The sequence below is a fragment of the Frieseomelitta varia genome, unplaced genomic scaffold (genome assembly GCF_011392965.1).
Source record: "Frieseomelitta varia isolate USP_RPSP 00005682 unplaced genomic scaffold, Fvar_1.2 scaffold_163, whole genome shotgun sequence".
Lineage (NCBI taxonomy): Eukaryota > Metazoa > Arthropoda > Insecta > Hymenoptera > Apidae > Frieseomelitta > Frieseomelitta varia.
In genome coordinates, this window is record NW_025109339.1 from 186,984 (window position 1) to 206,092 (window position 19,109).

At 33.3% G+C, this 19,109-nt stretch overlaps 1 protein-coding gene across 1 annotated transcript in view; it reads left to right on the forward strand.

Moving 5' to 3' along the window:
* The first annotated feature begins 6,892 nt into the window (after positions 1-6,892).
* The window catches only part of LOC122538370, a 44,460-nt gene continuing 32,243 nt past the window's right edge, over positions 6,893-19,109 (forward strand). The window contains exon 1 of the mRNA XM_043672379.1: positions 6,893-7,021. Within this exon, the coding sequence (XP_043528314.1) occupies positions 6,970-7,021 (52 nt within the window). The 5' untranslated portion in view covers positions 6,893-6,969. The remainder of the gene's footprint in view (positions 7,022-19,109) is intronic.

Here is a 19,109-nt window from a genome sequence, read left to right on the forward strand (position 1 = left end):
GGGATGTCGATAAGGAAAATAGAAGAAAATAACGGGTAAGGAATTACGGGTATATAAACGGGACTTTGTAGTTGCTACTATTAACCAGGGATACGAAGAAAGTTAAGAAATAATAGAAACTGTGTGACAGTACGTGTAGAAATTATATTATGTAATTTAAAAAGAAGAAAGTGATATATATGTGATTAGAGAGAAGAACAGAGAAAAAGTAAAATGTAATATCATGGTGAAATTAATGGTAGCAATTACTTGGTAAATTTAGAGAAGGAAAAATGTTATAAGAAGAAAGGAGAAAAAGTTAGGAAATAGGTTTATTTGGAACTCACTGTCAGCTTCATTAATTACTTTGCATAGTATCTTGTAACATAATTAGATGATTGGATCTTTCTAAATTCAAGGGAATAATTAATTTGGTAACAATGTTTGGTCATTCAGACCAATATTTTAAAATACTTGTAACGCAACATGTTTATAAAAGAATATTGTGCAATTATGTCGACAAAGCTGTATTTGTAAAAATTACGTGAAGAAAACGAAAGTTCGCATAATACGGAAGCATTGGTGATGATTGACTTAGCCGTGGTTTCGTTAATTTAGCAAAACAATAAATATAAACGAAAGTTCGTAATGGAAGGAAGAAACACGAGCGAAGAACAAGTTCTCGATGGTAATCGCAGACTGTCGTTTTAATTATAATTAAAAGCCTGCTTCTTCTTTAATGGGGTTGAAACAGTAGTTTGGCTTTTAACGAGGATTTTCAGTGACTCTACTAAATACATGTTCTCTACCTTAATTATAAGAGAAAGCATGTTATAGTAGAAACCTGACCTTTTCATTTCTTTGCTCATTTTATATGTTAAATATACTTTTTTACTTCCTTCTTCGGCACTTCTGTTTAAATCTTGAAAATCTCTCGTGAATATAAATTTTGTAAAGTCACAGGGAAACGCAAGATGTTACAAAATTTGCGTACATGTGTTGTTACGACGATGCACGATCAATTTCATGTCGCAACTGACTGATGCACAACTGGACAAGACGAAAATTTCGAAAGGCTGGCAATTGCGAAACGAAAGAAAACAGTCGTTGAATTTGTGGAAAAGAAAGAAGACGGAAATAATAATACAATCTCAACCAAATGTAAAGGGGGCAGCTTGTTCTCGCGTGACAAGTCGAAAGCGAGAATGCGTGGACGTTTTTGAGATGGTATTAACAACTATTTCTGCAAACACGTTAATTATGGTACTATTTTCAAAATAGTTGAAGTTACTCCAATGTCTTGTTCGTCTAGAGTAGAAATTTACCTGAATCTAGTCTGATAACTGGGTATTTGTTCTCTATCTTGTGCTAGAAATAACTGGGACATCATTTTATAATGATTATAATTATTTTTTAATATAAATTATTTTTCACGTTGTCAAATTAATATACAACTTTTTAATGTTATCAAATTAATCATTTCATTTACTTGACAATATCTTAAATTACCAAGTATCTAATTGTAACGTAATTTAATGTGGAACATTAACATTTAATGTTTCTTCCACAATACAATTTCTTTTATTTGAGTCTTCTTAGCCAGTTACGAAATTCGGACGGCTAGAATAATTAAATGCTAATTAATCATGCAATTAATTAATCAGAATTGCACAAGAGCGACAGATAATGAGTAAGAAAGCTAGAAATTGTGAGAAAATAATACACACACACACACGCGTTGGACATGTGAACGGTAAACAATATGTATAACTATATCCGTATCTAGGATCTTACTCTTTTGACTTTCCATGAGCATCGACTGCCTCGAGGAATCTTTGCAGGTGCTTAAATCGAGGTCATGCCGCTGCTGCAGGTACAACACAACTGTGCAACTATTCTATGGGAATGCGTTGCATATATTCAAACAATATATACATTATTTATTGCAAAAACAGAAAATTACTCGATTACATTCAAGTTATAAACTGTATTTAAGCTATAGAACATTTAAGTTATAAAATGTATTTAAAAAAAAGAGGAAGGAACGAAACAGAAATTCTCACAGCTTTAGTATATAATTGCTAATGGTTTTTTATTGCCTTGAATTTTAGAGAAGGAAAGTTGAAGATGGGATAAATAACGTAATGGTGAGTAAATAAAGGTATGATGGTCAAAAAATATTCGGATGTGGTTATCGAATTCATATGCACGAAAGAATCCAATGTCGTCAATATATAGTCACCAACGACGACTAACGGAGAAACTTGATTCGGTCAGATTAGACGTCTATTCGGTCGATGACCCTACTTTTAAGTAGTCGAAGATACTTCTGCTGGTTATTCATCGTTCCTTGGAAGCCATAAATGAAGAATGATGTACTAAATTGAGAAACGTGAATGTGATACTAATTTCCCGCCAATAAGTATCTGAATGCTTCAGTGGATTTGTGGTGGCAGCATATGAATTTCATTAAAATGTGCGGATTAATATGAAATTAGTAATTTCAAATCAATATATTTATACACAATACAGTAACTAAAGTTTTGTTAGATGTTACTTCTGGAATACGCAGTATAAACTTGTTATCTGAGGCTCATATATATGGTTTATATAATTTTTCATTCATTTTCATAATAAGAATTCATTTACAGAGAAATAGAATCAATCGAGGAAAGTTCACGCAGTCCGGAGGTTAATTAAATTCAAAACGTATAAACAGAATACTATTCTAAAACGAAAAATCTGTCTGTAAGATGAACAGTGTACGTTTAATTGCGAGAAGAGTGTCACCGGCAGTTACGCGGCATCGATAGCCATGACTTCTCACATCAGAATGATCAGGAACGTGAACGAGGACCTTATCCTCGAACGACGGTGGCTTCTCGTATACTTTGACGCGCGCCTCTATACCTGTATATCCCTGTAAATACACACCTGCATATGCATGTGGAGTTACGTTTGTGTGGCGGTCGTGGTATGTGGGTCAGGAAGCCGATGTTACTAACAAGTGACTCGACACCGCTAGCTTTCGTCGCACCAAATTTCCGCCTCTACCAAATCTGGTCCTACGCAATTCGTCGGTTACCGAGATGCTGAAAGTGCCCTAAAAAGAAAGCACACTGACAGTGAGTCACCTAGATCCTCGAATGGACACTCGGCATCCCTTATCAATTTCAGTCACGTATTCGAATTAAAGTGTATCGTTGTTTCACGTATATATACTGACTCCACCACATTTCTAACTCCAAGTTGGACACTAGAGAGGCATACATAGCGGTGTGCAAAATTTTTTGATTAGATGGATATATCATTTTATATTCCAAAAGCGACATTTAACAGAATTTTAATTAATATTAGATTTAAGAACGTGATAAATATAGCAAGTAGTATAATTGGACATTAAGTTATATGATATTAGTATAATATTATAACTATATAATATTATAAGTTATAATATTATAACTTAATGTTATAACTTAATATAAGAGTATAATATATATATAACTATAAGTATATAATATAAGAGTATAATATATATAACTATAAGTATAATATAAGAGTATAATATATATAACTATAAGTATAATATAAGAGTATAATATATATAACTATAAGTATAATATAAGAGTATAATATATATAACTATAAGTATAATATAAGAGTATAATATATATAACTATAAGTATAATATAAGAGTATAATATATATAACTATAAGTATAATATAAGAGTATAATATATATAACTATAAATATAATATAAGAGTATAATATAAAAGTAAATATAAGAGTATAGTATATATATATGACTTAATTATATAACTTAATATAAGAGTATAATTAAATATTAAGTTATATAATATTATAGTATTAAATTGGTTATACAATATTGTATATTGTGTCTTGTCAAAATCTGAAAATTGTTTCATTAATCGGTGATTTTTAAAGTAATATTAAGTTATATAATTAAGTCATACATCTTATCATTAAGTCATCATATTCTTATATTAAGTTATGTAATTAAGTCATATATATACTATATCCTTATATTTACTTTTATATTATACTTATAGTTATATAGTTATATATATTATACTCTTACATTAAGTTATATATATTACACTTATATTTTTAAAACGATAAAACATGGTGCATGTAGAGAATATCTGAAATGGATATCTAAGAATTTGTTGAAATGGTACGAAGAGATCTGAATGATTTGATATTCGAGTATCTAAAAATGGCAATCGTCATCTCTATGTATATGTGCGTGTACATTATGTTTCCAATTGAATATCCAATCGCGACCTCTTCTCGAGCAACTGACACGGAATGCACCAGGAAAACGAAACACTGACGCGACGAAGAACGCGGTTAGGAGCTACTTTATAACAAACGACACAGAAAGTTTTCGACGTTTAAATGTTGCCATTCACACATCAATTATATATATATACAGAGAATCACGTGAGAAATTAGTACTTTTTATAACTTAAAATTAAACAGACAATACGTGCTCGTCGATGATAAAATATACGAGTGAGATCGTTTGTATACATATTCATATTTTATTCGCATACGAAGATATTATATTATCGCCTGATTTTTTTATTTTACATTTAGATGGTAAATAGTAAATTTCAGATGGTGAATGTGTGTATTGAAAACAAAATGTCTCGCACTTATCGTATACGATGATACGTAGATACATAATAAGTGCATGAAAAAATTTTATTTACTGCCGAGTAAAAATTTTTTGATAAAAAAAATATATATACAAGAATTATTTGATATATAGCATAACTGTAAATACACACATGTCTGATATCATTTTCTTTTTAACGATAAGAATCTTTTTAATATCTTACAGTTATGTTCCATCAGGATAAACGTTTATACGTTCGGTCATTGTTCAGAAAGAAAAAGAGATGTCTGTGTCTAAGCAGGAAGAACTGGCATGATGGTCAGCGAACCGCGTCACCCTAAACCGGGCCGTCTAACCCTCGATGACCAAAGCTTCCTTGTTCAAGTTAATTGTTGTTTCTGCTTCGCGCCAACAATCGAGATGCGATCATACCTTCACCTCGAACATGTTGATTAATGTAGCCATGAAATTTAATAGTCCGCGAGAAAGTGTTTCGCATGCTCGAGCCACGCCACTGTTACCAATCCTTTTATAATTGCGTACACGTTTAGCAAATATCATGAAACATCCAGTGTAAAATGAATCGATAAAATCCGATCAGTTTAACAGACATTTGTTGTAACGACAAATTATACATTGCCAGATTTATTTAGATGTTTGTTTTGCCTTGCACTGTATAAATTATATTGTTTGACCGTAAGAATAAAATTATGTACAATGAATATTGTCATCGTGACTATTAATCATAACGTTAATAATAGCATAATTGCTAGTTCTCTTCAAACTGAATGTCATTTATCATTAGAAACAAATGAATTTGCGAGACAAACTGCACGCAAATTCATCCCGTTATCGTTACAGACTGGAAAATTTTTTGACTGAAGTCTGATGCAAATTGATACGGTTTCTCAAGTTAAAGTAGTATGTACGCGAAACATATGTTTAATGGATGATCCCGATTTGTGTCTCCACGTTCGAGTATCCTCTGTTATTAATTAATAGTTACGATTGCAGAAATATTAATTGGAATGTAATTGCTGTTTAAAATATTTCAATGTCTGTTACTCAACATCGGGCCGGAAAATTAATTCCAAATACTTTATGCACGATAATAGGAATAACGATATTTAGAAAAAAATTATCTTTTATCATATTTACAATTAATTGGCATTATATAGATCTTAGTTAATAACTCATTAACATTTTCAGTGATGTTCCTCGTCAATAATTTCATCTTTCTTTCTTCAGGTAATTGTTTCGGTTCTTCTCCAAAGGAGACGAGGTAATAAACGAACGATATTCGTTACCTATAACAAGTTATTAAATATTTATGACTGAAACATACATCATAAATATACGTATTACTAGGAAATAAAATTTTCTATCTCTTCGGTAGTATAGGTAGTTTTATTTATTTTAACGGTTATATAGTTTCTTTCATTTTCTCTTCCTAGTTTGTGACGAGCAGCAAAATTTCACAAATTCTTCACTGGCAGCGTTGCAGGTACTTTTAATTAAAAAGTATTTTTCAGTCGGAAGCAGCGTAAGCTTCGTGCACTATCAATTCTCTAGACTTTCCAACGTTCTAGACCTGCTCTGAGCATTTGCCTCGTCCGTTCCAGATTCGAGGTATCAACCTGTCCACGCGATGCATCCAGCGAATCAACGTGTCCAAATCGAATTTTCGTCACGGCTGTTTGCTAGGAGGGTCCTGTCATCCTCTCGAGGCTTGGCGATGTCCCATCAAAAGTTGGCCTGAATACCGGAGGAGTACGTAAATGCAGAGGACGAACAACAGTCAGTCGCACAAGTCAGCCTCGTTCTCGATGGCAACCAGCACATCGGTCGTTACCTGGCTTGGAGAGGTGGTAGAGAAGAGTAGCAAGTGGGGAGTTGAACACCTGGACGACTTCCTGCCAGGGAGTAAGCACCTCAGTCTTCAGGAAAGATTGTTTCACGTCGGTCGTTTCGAGTCCACGGTATCTTAGAAAGTTACCCATCACCAAAGAGAGCACGTATCTTCACGCCGGAAGAAAGAGAAAGAAAGGAGAAGAAAAAAAAAAGAAGGGAAGAGAGGAAAGAAATCTCGCGTCTCGTCAGTTGTACTCTTTAAGCTGAGGCTTTACAGTCTTCCGGTTTTCAGTCGGCGTTTAATCGGAAACGATCGCGAAATGACGCCGCGTCACATTCGGTGAACTCGCGGATACGAGTGTGCCCCCTCTCTGCTGGATTAACAACAAGATTGAGGGTCGAAGCAGATTCATCGTTAATCGTTGCCGCGGTGAGACGATTGTCAGCTGATCTTCGGAGTCAGAGCTGATTGGAAGAAGACATCAGATCACAAAGCATGGAGAGAACAGCTGTGGCTCTTCTGATCGTCGTCGGCTTGGCTACGAAAGGTTTGTTCGTTTTTTTTTTTTTTTTTTTTCATTTAGTTTCATTTCGTGATTTTCCTCGGTTTTACGACTAGGGGAGAGTTTTTTGATGCGTTAGTAAAAAGATCATCACAGTATTTTATATATACAGGATGTTCCATTTGAAATGTCCTTACTAAGCTATTCGTCATAGAAAAAAATGTTTCAAGTAATATTTATTTTGTTTCATCTTATGATAGCCACAAATCTTGTGGATGTGCCTCTGAATTTCAAGGTAAAAACCTTCGTTTTTTCAAAAAATGGAATTATGTATTCAGACGGATGTATAATGTATTCCGTAACAAATTCATCGACCTAAATATATTATTGTGGTGTTCCAAAGTCATTCAAGGTCATTTTAAATGACCCGCCGTTTCAAAACTTACCTTCATTAAACACTCAGAAATTATATTTTATCTTCGATTTACTCTGCTCCTGGAAAAACAGTTACATCTTATCCAACTCTTTTCAACGACTTTACACGAGTTGGATGTTGGCGCCTAGAAAATCTTGTCGCCAGGAACGCTAATTCCTTCGAAGAGATTATAAAAGAAACAGAAGTAAGCAGAAGTAACGAGAATTTATATTATTAGTGTAACTTCGAGTTGTGTATTAAAACAGTCTCGAGAATGCTGTATTTAACGAAGATAAAAATTTTGAACGGCAAATTTTAAATGACCTTGAATAACCTTGCAATATCAACATATTTAGGTCGATGAATTCGTTATGGAACATTCATCTGGATAAAAGTAGTACAGTTCTATTTAAAAAAACGGAGGCTATCTTGAAGTCGCAGAGTTTCATACGAATTTTCGATGAAGAAGATACTTAATCATAGGAGAGACTCCAATATAAGATAATATTAAATTAGTACCGTACTATACTTTGCAACACATCACATCATTTTAATGGAGATTAATCTCGAGTGAGTGATTTAAATTATGAAGAAGAATATAGGAAAGTATCGTTCCACATTGTGTACTTGTACGCAATCCGAACATTTTACCCAACATCGTGGTAAAGGACAAGTTTACTTTAGAGTTCACATTACGAAAGAACGTTTAGGAAATCTCTTGTTTCTCTATCTTAAAGAGAGCATCCATCTAATTAAGAATATAGGAAATTCACGAGTGTTTTAACAAACAAAGCCACTCTTTCTAGAAGATTGAAATCTGCAGAGAGTACAGTATAATTTTTTATCGTGATAGAATTAAGAAACAAAGTGCAGATTTCCTTTCAAGTGTTACGTAATTAAACGAAACTTTAACAACTCGTGATCAAAATATTATATTATCCTGCGATCTCCTGCATTTATTTTATTAACAACGATACGTCTGACATTTGTTACAGTAACAAAAATCTTTCGTCACGATCGCTTTTAGCGTGATTATTTTAATAATTTTAACGTATCTGTCTATATAATACAACATATTCCAAAGTCTATTTAAACGTCAAGATAGAAATTCTTAATTATTTATTATGATCACTGTACTAATTATGATCGTTATACCAACATCATCATTTATATTAAATTTATTCATTTACTGTATCTCACAAAATAGATATGTGGAAATATGAAAGAGTGTTTATTTATCGCGTTTCTTTGATGAATAACTTCTTGGTGACGAAACCGGATATATAAGCCTTTCAACGTGTATTTCCATCAATATCTTGGAAGGGCAAGTAATTCTTCAGAGTCGATTTCACCGGCTACGAGGCTAGCAAACTTTTCCCAACTGGATGCATCTGCGTAAATCCATTTCTGTCGCGTAAAGCGATAAAATTGCACGCATGTTGACCCTCATCACTGCTTATACTTTTTTGCATTTAATGGCAAGTGCTGACAAAGATTCTTGTTTCTCACACATGCACCTGTTTGTCGGCACGCTATGATTTTACCATGTATTTAACGATAAGATGGTAAGAAAGGAATTCAGATTTTTAAGATAATGGACAAATGAAGGATTAATATTTTCCTATACCTGCAAGGATTTAAATTGAAATCAACAGATCATCAATAGAAATCTCTTTAAGAATGGATAAATCCTATATAGTACACAACAAGAATTTACTAACAATAACTATTATTACGGAGAAAGGATTTGCAGAACTTTATGAAAGAAATCTCACTGTACGGAAAAAAAATTTACCAAAACTTCGATGCACATGGAGAAAGGATTTTCAGAGCCGAGTACTTGAGAGTACTCGGCTCGTGTTATGCGATCAAACTGTTTTGCAAGGCGTTCATTGCGTCCTATTAGAAATGTTGTCGTAGATCTCCACGATTAATCCACCTACATTGTGTGTGAAAAGCGATTCATAAAAGTGGCTTTTCTACGTTTAACGATCGTAATCACTTCTCATAGTAAAGTGACGGTTTGCCCGTATTTCCCACGTTTCGTCGGGGGAGCCACACACTTTTCTGTTACGCGGCGTTTCCAACTACTTCCTGAACACTGGTGTTCCCAACTAATTACATTCTTCCGTTCCGATCGCTACTCAGTCGTGTCAATCTTCCCCTCGTTTCTTTTTCCGCGGCCCTTTCATTTCCTTTATCTCTTGTCTTTCATTCTTCCTTCGCGAGCTTTCCTTCGAACGATCCGATCGATCGAACGATTATCCCTGTCGGTGGTGTCTGATTCACATAGGTATTAAATTCTTATCGCGAATACAATAGTCTTGCTTGTCTCCTTTTTCTTATCGTCTTACGATACATCCACCGGGTTGACGAGGGGTATAATTAAATCTTACAATTAGTGAAAGCATACATTATCGTGATCCGAGATCCAGAAAGGCCGTGGCGAAATAATAATTTCGGTTTTCGCAACTGCGTAACTGTGATAAGAAATTAATCGAATGCCTGCAAGTATACACCACTATATTCAACTTGACTTTCGTTGTTGCTCGAAATTAAAATTTCAGGGCTGTCCCATTTCTAGCACGAGAAACGTATGAAAATGGAAATAGAATTTTTTGTGATACAGTTAGTTGAACTGGAGTGTCAGATATGAAAATATAAATATTTAATATTTGTCAGATATGGAAATATAAATATTTAATATTTGTCAGATGTGGAAATATAAATATTTGATATTTGTCAAATATGGAAATATAAATATTTAATATTTGTCAGATGTGGAAATATAAATATATAATATTTGTCAGATGTGGAAACATAAATATTTAATATTTGTCAGATAAGGAAATATAAATATTTAATATTTGTCAGATGTGGAAATATAAATATTTAATATTTGTCGGATGTGGAAATATAAATATTTAATATTTGTCGGATGTGGAAATATAAATATTTAATATTTGTCAAATGTGGAAATATAAATATTTAATATTAGTCAGATATGGAAATATAAATATATAATATTTGTCAGATGTGGAAATATAAATATTTAATATTTGTCAAATGTGGAAATATAAATATTTAATATTTGTCAGATATGGAAATATAAATATTTAATATTTGTCAGATGTGGAAACATAAATATTTAATATTTGTCAGATATGGAAATATAAATATTTAATATTTGTCAGATGTGGAAACATAAATATTTAATATTTGTCAGATATGGAAATATAAATATTTAATATTTGTCAGATATGGAAATACAAATATTAAATATTTGTCAAATATGGAAATATAAATATTTAATATTTGTCAGATGTGGAAATATAAATATTTAATATTTGTTAGATGTGGAAATATAAATATTTAATATTTGTCAGATATATAAATAGAAATAGAAATATTTAACATTTTAAATTAAGAAATATAAATATTTAACATTTTAAATTAAAACTTTAAATTTCTAAATAGAATTTATAACGAAAGAAATGTCGTACCTCGAATCTCATTTCCAAAGAAGACAAATTTTCACCCAGCTCATAGTCTATGTAATTACAGTTTCGTAATTGATCGTCGTAAACGTTAATGGATGATAACGCTGTCGTTTACGATCGGCAGGCAATTTCGCAAAGGGAACGTTCGCATTTTCGCGTCGACCTACTGACCAGCGGCGTAGAAATCAGGAAGAGATCGGGAAACTGGTAGGGCCCGTGAAATGATCGAAAGCGACTGACACGTGCGTGTTACACATTCGCGTGTATTGCGCACGGCGTGTGTAATGCACGTCAGTTTCTACCTTGAAAACAAAAGGTCGACGTGTTTAATTAGCCTGGCTCAGTTCCTAATTTCCCACGATTCCGTGAAGTAACGGGAGACTCTGACGAACAAGGAAGGAAAAGAAGGCGGAGTTCGACCTTCCTCTTCTCACCTACTTTTGCCCTGATTATCCACTTTTCTTTGGACGTGGGCGAATCGTTGAAACCACGTGTTGCGTTACGAATATCCAGTTAGAAAGACGTTCACGACCGGCTGATTCACTTTGACCCGCACGTTTCTCTTTCTGTGGGAACTACATCACTGGATTTTGATGGAAATTTGTATTTTTTTACAAACGCAGAATTCAACTCAGTAGGGGCTCGGCGATCATGTTCCAACTTTTTTCAATTTCACATACAGTGGTCTAGAATCTAGGTGGAACAATCAGTATTAGTAGTGAGAAGAATATTAAGCGAATCTTTGGAACTGCTTTTCACAGTTATAGTGTTGAAAAATAAAATTTGATAATGTAAATTGATAGCAAAAAAAAAAAAAAAAATAGTAGATGAAATAGTATCTTAACGTATATTAATCCATAATGAGGCAGAAATATATTTCACTCATTAAATATTACAACCAGTATTATATTTCATATTATAATTTTGCATTTTAGATTTGCATCTTTAAATATGTATAAACACCCGCACCTTTATTACAACATATATCATACAATTTCTTCATAATCTAATGTTTCAAATAGTAGTCCTTAAGAATTGTATTGTATTGTAATAATTTCCTGACAATTTTGTCAGATTATTTCTCAGGCTTATCAGGACTCTTTGTTTCTTTGTAAATGTTCTGTACTTCTACTATATAATATAAAACTCCAATTAGAACTTGGATTTAATTTAATTAACAGGTTTGAATATAGTGCATAGTATTCTTTATGTTTTCGACGCGGAGATTTTTTTTTTTGACAGCATGTTCTAAATTAATATAGTTCAGTAGGTTTATGACTTCGTATAATCAGATGTTAGAATAAAGTGATTTACTTTAACCAGTTTAACCAGTTTATGAATAGTAATAAGAAAAATGTGTACGTTCAAGTTGCTAATACTGGAATTGTCAAACTGACAAACTTTAGTTTTCTGGTTTTTGCAATTACCAAGGATGTGTGGATATTTTTCACAATATTAAGATTAACTTTTATCGAGGTTGAAATATAATTACTGTGTTCCTATTTTATTTTCAACATTTAATTATAAGCTACACATTAAGTGATGGTTGTTTGTCAGTGTTGGATGTGAGAAATCATTAAGGTTTAGCTTAGTTAGCTAGACTTTCAGCTACAGGAAAATGAATTAGGTATCTATTGTCAAAACTTTGTTAATTCTTAATTATGATAATATCTTTGGATTGTAGGTGAGGTACAATTGGGTTACTTAATTTTAAAATTACTTAAAATTTATATTCCTATTGAATTTAAATAATTGAGCAATATTGAATAAGATTTTAAGAAAGTAAATTTCAATTATATTTCCATTTTTTCGATCAACATTATTTTAAGTCGGTGTTTTGTTATTTTTCAGTTAGAGTTAATGTTTTAAACGATCATTTAAACCTCTTTCGTACTTCGCTGTTTCAGGGGTCAAAAGTTGATAAGATTTGTAGGCTGTGCGAATGATCTTTGACTTACGGTAGAGATCTGACAACGGAATGCACTTGCCTCGATCGATGGTCGATAAAATTGCTATGATAATCGCTACTAAAAGATAACGGTTGAAATAGCGGTGACCTGATATCCGCGCCGGAATAACTTTTACCCTTTCCATGCAATTGTAACTCGCTGTGTCCACTCTACTGACCTACATATATCCCGCGCGCACGCGAAACACAAGTAGACTCTGCGCAAGTAGCAATGAAATTCTAATTAATCGTATGTAAAAACGAAAGTTCCAATTATAACACGCTTTTGGCTCTCAGGGAAATGCTCCATAGTCTGTTTCGTCCGATAAATAAAAGATGACTCCCCAAACTAACTGCGCGAAGATTTATCGTTGTTGCACGTTACACGTTGAAGTGAAAAGATATATTTAATTCTACACAGAGTCACCCGTATCCTTCGAAGCTTAAAATCATCAAGAAACTTTGAGAATGATCTAATAATGATGTTGCAATAACGTGATATATCTACAGGATCAAGACTAAGCTTGAGGCAACCTGGTTTCTAACCGATTACCATCAATTAAATTGCAAACGTCTGTCATTAAACGGTGTTACGGAAAAGAAACAGAAGTTAATATACATTGTACGTTCGATCGATTGTATTTCGTACGAATGTGTTGCCGCGAATCTTTTGGAAACGCGGCAAGAGTTATATCCTTCACGCATAATTGTGCCAACTTTCATCGAGCCGGCGCGCAACCTGTGCACAACCTGCGCGGATGAGTATAATTGAGATTCTTACCAGGCAGCCTTTACCATCTTTGGCTCCTTAATTAAAATTGCTTTCGCGAAATGATTCCTGCTTTCATTCAATTCTTATTACAAGCCCTGTCTCAAATATTGTATTTATTACGCATGAACTTCAATTATGTGATACGGCGAATGATCGTATATAATTTTAACATTAATACGCGTTACCGTCGTCGGAAATAGTGGAAAAGGTGTATAATCTTGCTATGGTGCTTTGCAAGAATGATCTACCATTTCGCAATTATAATGAAAATATAATTTAACATTTAATTTAATATTATAAATATAATATTATAAAATATTAATATTTGATTACATATATAATTATAAATATAATATTATAAAATATTAATATTCAATTACACATATAATTATAAATATAATATTATAAAATATTAATATTTGATTACATGTATAATTATAAATATAATATTATAAAATATTAATATTCGATTACACATATAATTATAAATATAATATTTTAAAATATTAATATTTGATTACACATATAATTATAAATATAATATTATAAAATATTAATATTTGATTACATATATAATTATAAATATAATATAAAATATTAATATTTGATTTATAACGAAAATATGAACAACCGTATTTTATTTTATCTTGATAGATGAAGAACACTACCTTAAATATTTCATCGTGTCTTGGTAACAAATTTGAAACAAATTTTAACAATCTCATTAATAATGTAAAAAAAAAAATCAATATGTACATCAAATCCAATTTTCAATTAGTATATCACTCGCGTCGCGACTGAATGACTTCCGTTTTCGCTTCTGTGCGTACCGAGCGACTAAATCACGGCATACCTTTGATAATTACAAAACAAATATCGGCGGAATGAAAGAGCAACAAGAAGAAAGCCACGTATCGTGCGGCTCTGCATCCAGAGGTTCAGTGTAAGTTTAGGTTCTGCCCCGGTTTGCGGCTTAACAATTACGATGATACGAGGCAGCAACCTACATTAAGCGGATGCAACGAACCGTCAGCACAGCTAAAGAAGAAACTTTTGCGGAAAACGAGCTGCTCGATAATCTTCGGCAAGCATACGCAGACCTTTTGCGCGGAAGGAGGTCGCTTGTTCACTCTTCAGCGCACCGAAAAATATCGTACCCGTGCATGTATGGATTGAATCTTCACATAGACAGATCTGCCGCTTGTGATCGAGCTTAAGGTGAATTAAAGATATTGATGGACTTTATCCTTGACGTTAGAATTCTAGTGAAATACAACTACATAGAAGAAGAACATGGTACATTTTCAACTGAATTTTTAGTTAACGGGAATTTGAAGAAAATGTGGTTCTTGGATGGGCATCTTTATTATAATCTGATCGTTACTTTTCATTAATTAAATATCAACAGTGTTTTCGCGTCTGAACATTTTTAAATAAATTTTAACATTTTTAGTGTGTCACTTGGCACATTGGAAAAGTTACATTGTATTATATGCTGACGTCATTGCTCACATTACTATAATATTGCTTGTATTAGCAAACAGCGATTGCACCAGTGCTCGATTCCTCGTATCCAGTTACGGTTTCACTTTTGTCTCCTTTGTTTGCCCATTCAGGGCAGATGTTTGAACGATGGAAAGCAACACGCGGTGAAACAGCGTTTTGATACTTTGGTCACTGGGAATAGGGCAGGGAGAGCAGCAAACTGGCTGATAAATATGTAAATCGCGTAGCACGAACCGTTACGTAGCCATCATTTCTGTGTCTACATTCGGAACTCTTCGGTTAGTTGTTTCTTAGTTATGTTTTGTTTCGACATCCGGCGATAACAATAATTACAAGTATCTTTTGATTTTGGGTGAATAAAATCTAATGAACATTTATACTCTCTCTTTTGTAAACGTGGACGTTTCATGTCAGGGATAGTTTATAATAATTCACGTGAAAAGGTTCGTAATAAAATTAAAAAAATATTTAAAATATGATACATCTTCGTACATTTAACATATGTACATTACTTTAATATATGTATATAATTTTAACACATGTGCATTAATTTAACATACATATGTTTATTATTGTATACAGAGATATTTCTATCTTAGAAATTAGAAATAGAAATATAGAATCCTATTACATACTGTTTTTATAGAACTTTTAACTACTCAATTTTATGTCATATCATTTTTATATTCAATAAACAGCTTTAAGAAGTTTTTCTTAATAATTCGTCTAAATGTATTATTTGTCAAAAGTTTGGCGACGATTTTTAATTTGGAGTGTTTAAAGATGTATGAATTCTTTTAGATATTGTAAACACTATTATGTCGCTGACAAATCCATTTTCATAACTAAAGTCGCGATTTTTAACAAATCTACGTTGAAAATTTATTGTATTAACATTTCCGTTATCTTTTGTCAGAGACGTGTGGCATCGTAGTTATGCGCGTACCCATTGTGTTCTAAATTGAGTCTTACAAGTTAATATATTTACAGTTAACAGTTATTAAGATCTGCCAGGAACCGTTATCGATAAATTTCAGGCCCGTCTCATTTTCCTTTTGCAGCTTTGATAATCGACATCCTGCAATAAACCTAAATACCAAACTTCTGCTACAAACCACTTTCGAATGCTCCAATCGACACATACCATTTCTTTTGGCTTTCTTTTGTCTTTGATTCACGAAAAAAAAGAATCCAACGAACTAATATTAGATTACGTTGAAAGTTACTCCGGTTTTAAGTCAGTCTGCATTGGTATATTTCTATTTAGAATAATTTTCTATTGCGAGAAGAATTTCTACATGAAAGGAAAATCAAGTTATTACGAATGTAATACAAATGGTTCAAACGTCTATATCAAGTTTAGTTTAGTATAAATGTTCTCGTGGTTAGACATTTCCACTTGATTTCAAAATTCCACGCAAACTACAAAATTGTCAAAAATTCTGAATTAAAAATATCTGTCGATTTTCGCGAGAGATATTTCCATATCTCGAAACAGATCCTTTGATTTTTAAATTCTATCAAAATTCTGTTTTCAATTCATCGCAATGTTAATCTCTCCTTTGTTCCAAGCACCGTGCCGAGTCAAATGAAAAAATTCCTACGACTTAAAAAAGAAAGAAAGAAGAAAAAGAAAAAAAAAAACGTTCGAAGCCGTAAATTCTTCGAAGCTCGCGAAGAAAAAGGCAGCAACAGCAGTGAAGGAGAGAATCGGTCAGTAATCGTTCGGTTTCCGCGTGCAAAGCGGACAATGGATCCGCGCGCGTGGAATGCAAATCGCGTTAGAAAGCAACTTGGATCCTCTCCGATCCGATAGCCAGAACGACGACAAAAAAGAGGGAAAGAATCGACGAACGTTGGCGACGTTGTCGGAGAAAAATTGTCGGCGTTGCGCAAACGGACGAGGTGAAATTTCGCGGGTGCCTCTCGATTTTCATGCTCGGCGTTCCCTCTTTGTCCGTTCGATTTACACGCACGCGTGTACGTACGTACCATGTTGTGTGTACACGTACACACGTTGGCACAGCCGATGACTTCCTAGGTGATTGCGCGAAAGCCGCAGGATGTGAGCTGCTTGCATTATCGTTTCCGTTACGGGTCCGTGGCGTTTTCTTCTGCTTATCTACGCCCACGAGCAGCCGGTAGTTACCAAAGATTATTGATTTAACGGCTCGTGATGCCCGCGATACAATCTGCTCCCTGGCAATCGGTTCACGGTTGCGATACACTGTTTCGAACCCTTTTCTTTTCCTTCTCTCGGTCCTGCGGTTTCAAAACGAACACTACTTCATGGCTCTTCTTTTTCTGCTGATCTCTCTTTCGAGAACGAATTTTTGTGAAATCAGTAGAAACTTCAATATTCTAGATCAGCGACGGCGAACCTTTTTGAGAAGTGGGTCAAATTTTGTTCATTATTTTTTTTTAGTACTAGCTCGTGGGTCACTAAGTCAGTGGCGTCACTTGGAAAGGGAGAGGGGAGGATGGTTAAAAACTACTTTTCTTTGGCTCTCACTCTTATAATCCTCTGAAAAGTTTACGTTTCCTTTTTGTTTTGCAACTTTTACTTTTGCAAGTGAAGAAGAGCAAAAAATAAATGTCAACGTCAAAAAATTGATATAAAAGAGGTGACATCATGCCCAGTCACCCCTGCACTGTACATTATATATATATATATACTTTATTTCTTAATATTTTTTATTGTCTGTTCTCTCTTTTATTATATAAAAAACTAGCAAAGCTACCCATTCTGAGAATGAGATCTAGTGTGTTTTTTAGTGTTTATCACATCTGTTTAATCGTGAGCGCTATATAACATTTTTTGGACACAAGTAACTCATATAACATTTAAAACTTAAAATAATATGTATACATAATCAAGTCGTAAATCCTCCATAAAACACAATTATGCATTTATTTCTCACTTTTGAGCTCTAACCGAACACTTGTAATTTTCTTAACAGTTTTTGAAAAGAAGGTATCGAAAAATAATTAAAATTCTTTTATATATATGATGATAAGCTTATAAAAATCTACGCGTGGGTCATTTAAAAAACCTGCGTGAGTCTGTGTCTGACCCGCGGGTCATAGGTTTGCCATCATTGTTCTAGATGTTTCTAGAACTTTTAACTTTACTTGTCACATGTATCTGAAAATATCCCCCCCCCCCCCAAAGTTTGCCTCGATATTCCACAATTTAATCAACAAATTCAAACGATGGCCATATTTGGAAGAAGTAAAATTAAAATTAAAAGTTCTGTCTTCTGTGATTCGCTCAATTCGTCGTTTCAATTTGTTGCGCGGAGTAACTGATTTCCGCGAGCGAAACCACAGGAACGTACATATGTAGCGCATTTCACGTATTGCGAAATTCATCTTACGAAAACCGTCTTCCGTTTCGTTCTTAAAATTGATATATCAAAGTATCTTTTAGCCAATTTAGTAATTTCCGCTGAATTTTGGAGTTACGAATATTTTCATACAAATATAATAATAATTGTTATAAATACTACGTACGTTTCTCTATCTTTATATCCTCGAATCGCAGAGAATTAATTGTGACAAATCTGTGATAAATCTTATTCGAAATAATGATGCGAGATTAAATGATGAATTGATTAAATAACGGGTCGCGCTCGACAAACTGTTGGAATCCAACGGTACTAGTGTTAGGGTTAATAAAAATAATAGAAGAAAATCATGCAACAGAACAATACAAAATGAAATGAGAGAAACAGACGTGTTCACACGAGTTACATTAAAATCGTTGTAATTGATCCATTATGTATGAAATACTCGATTACGAGGGTAATTTCAGGGGACGTAGAACTTGGTTGAGAGGGAACACCTTGGCTGGATTCAATTTCATTCGCCTTCCCGTAAAGTTAATTAGTTTTTCCCTATCTCTCGAAGAATTCTTCATTTCCTTCTTTGAAAGACGTGCGGTGATGTCTATATATCGTTGAGGAAGGATCAAATTGCTTTGTAATTCCGTG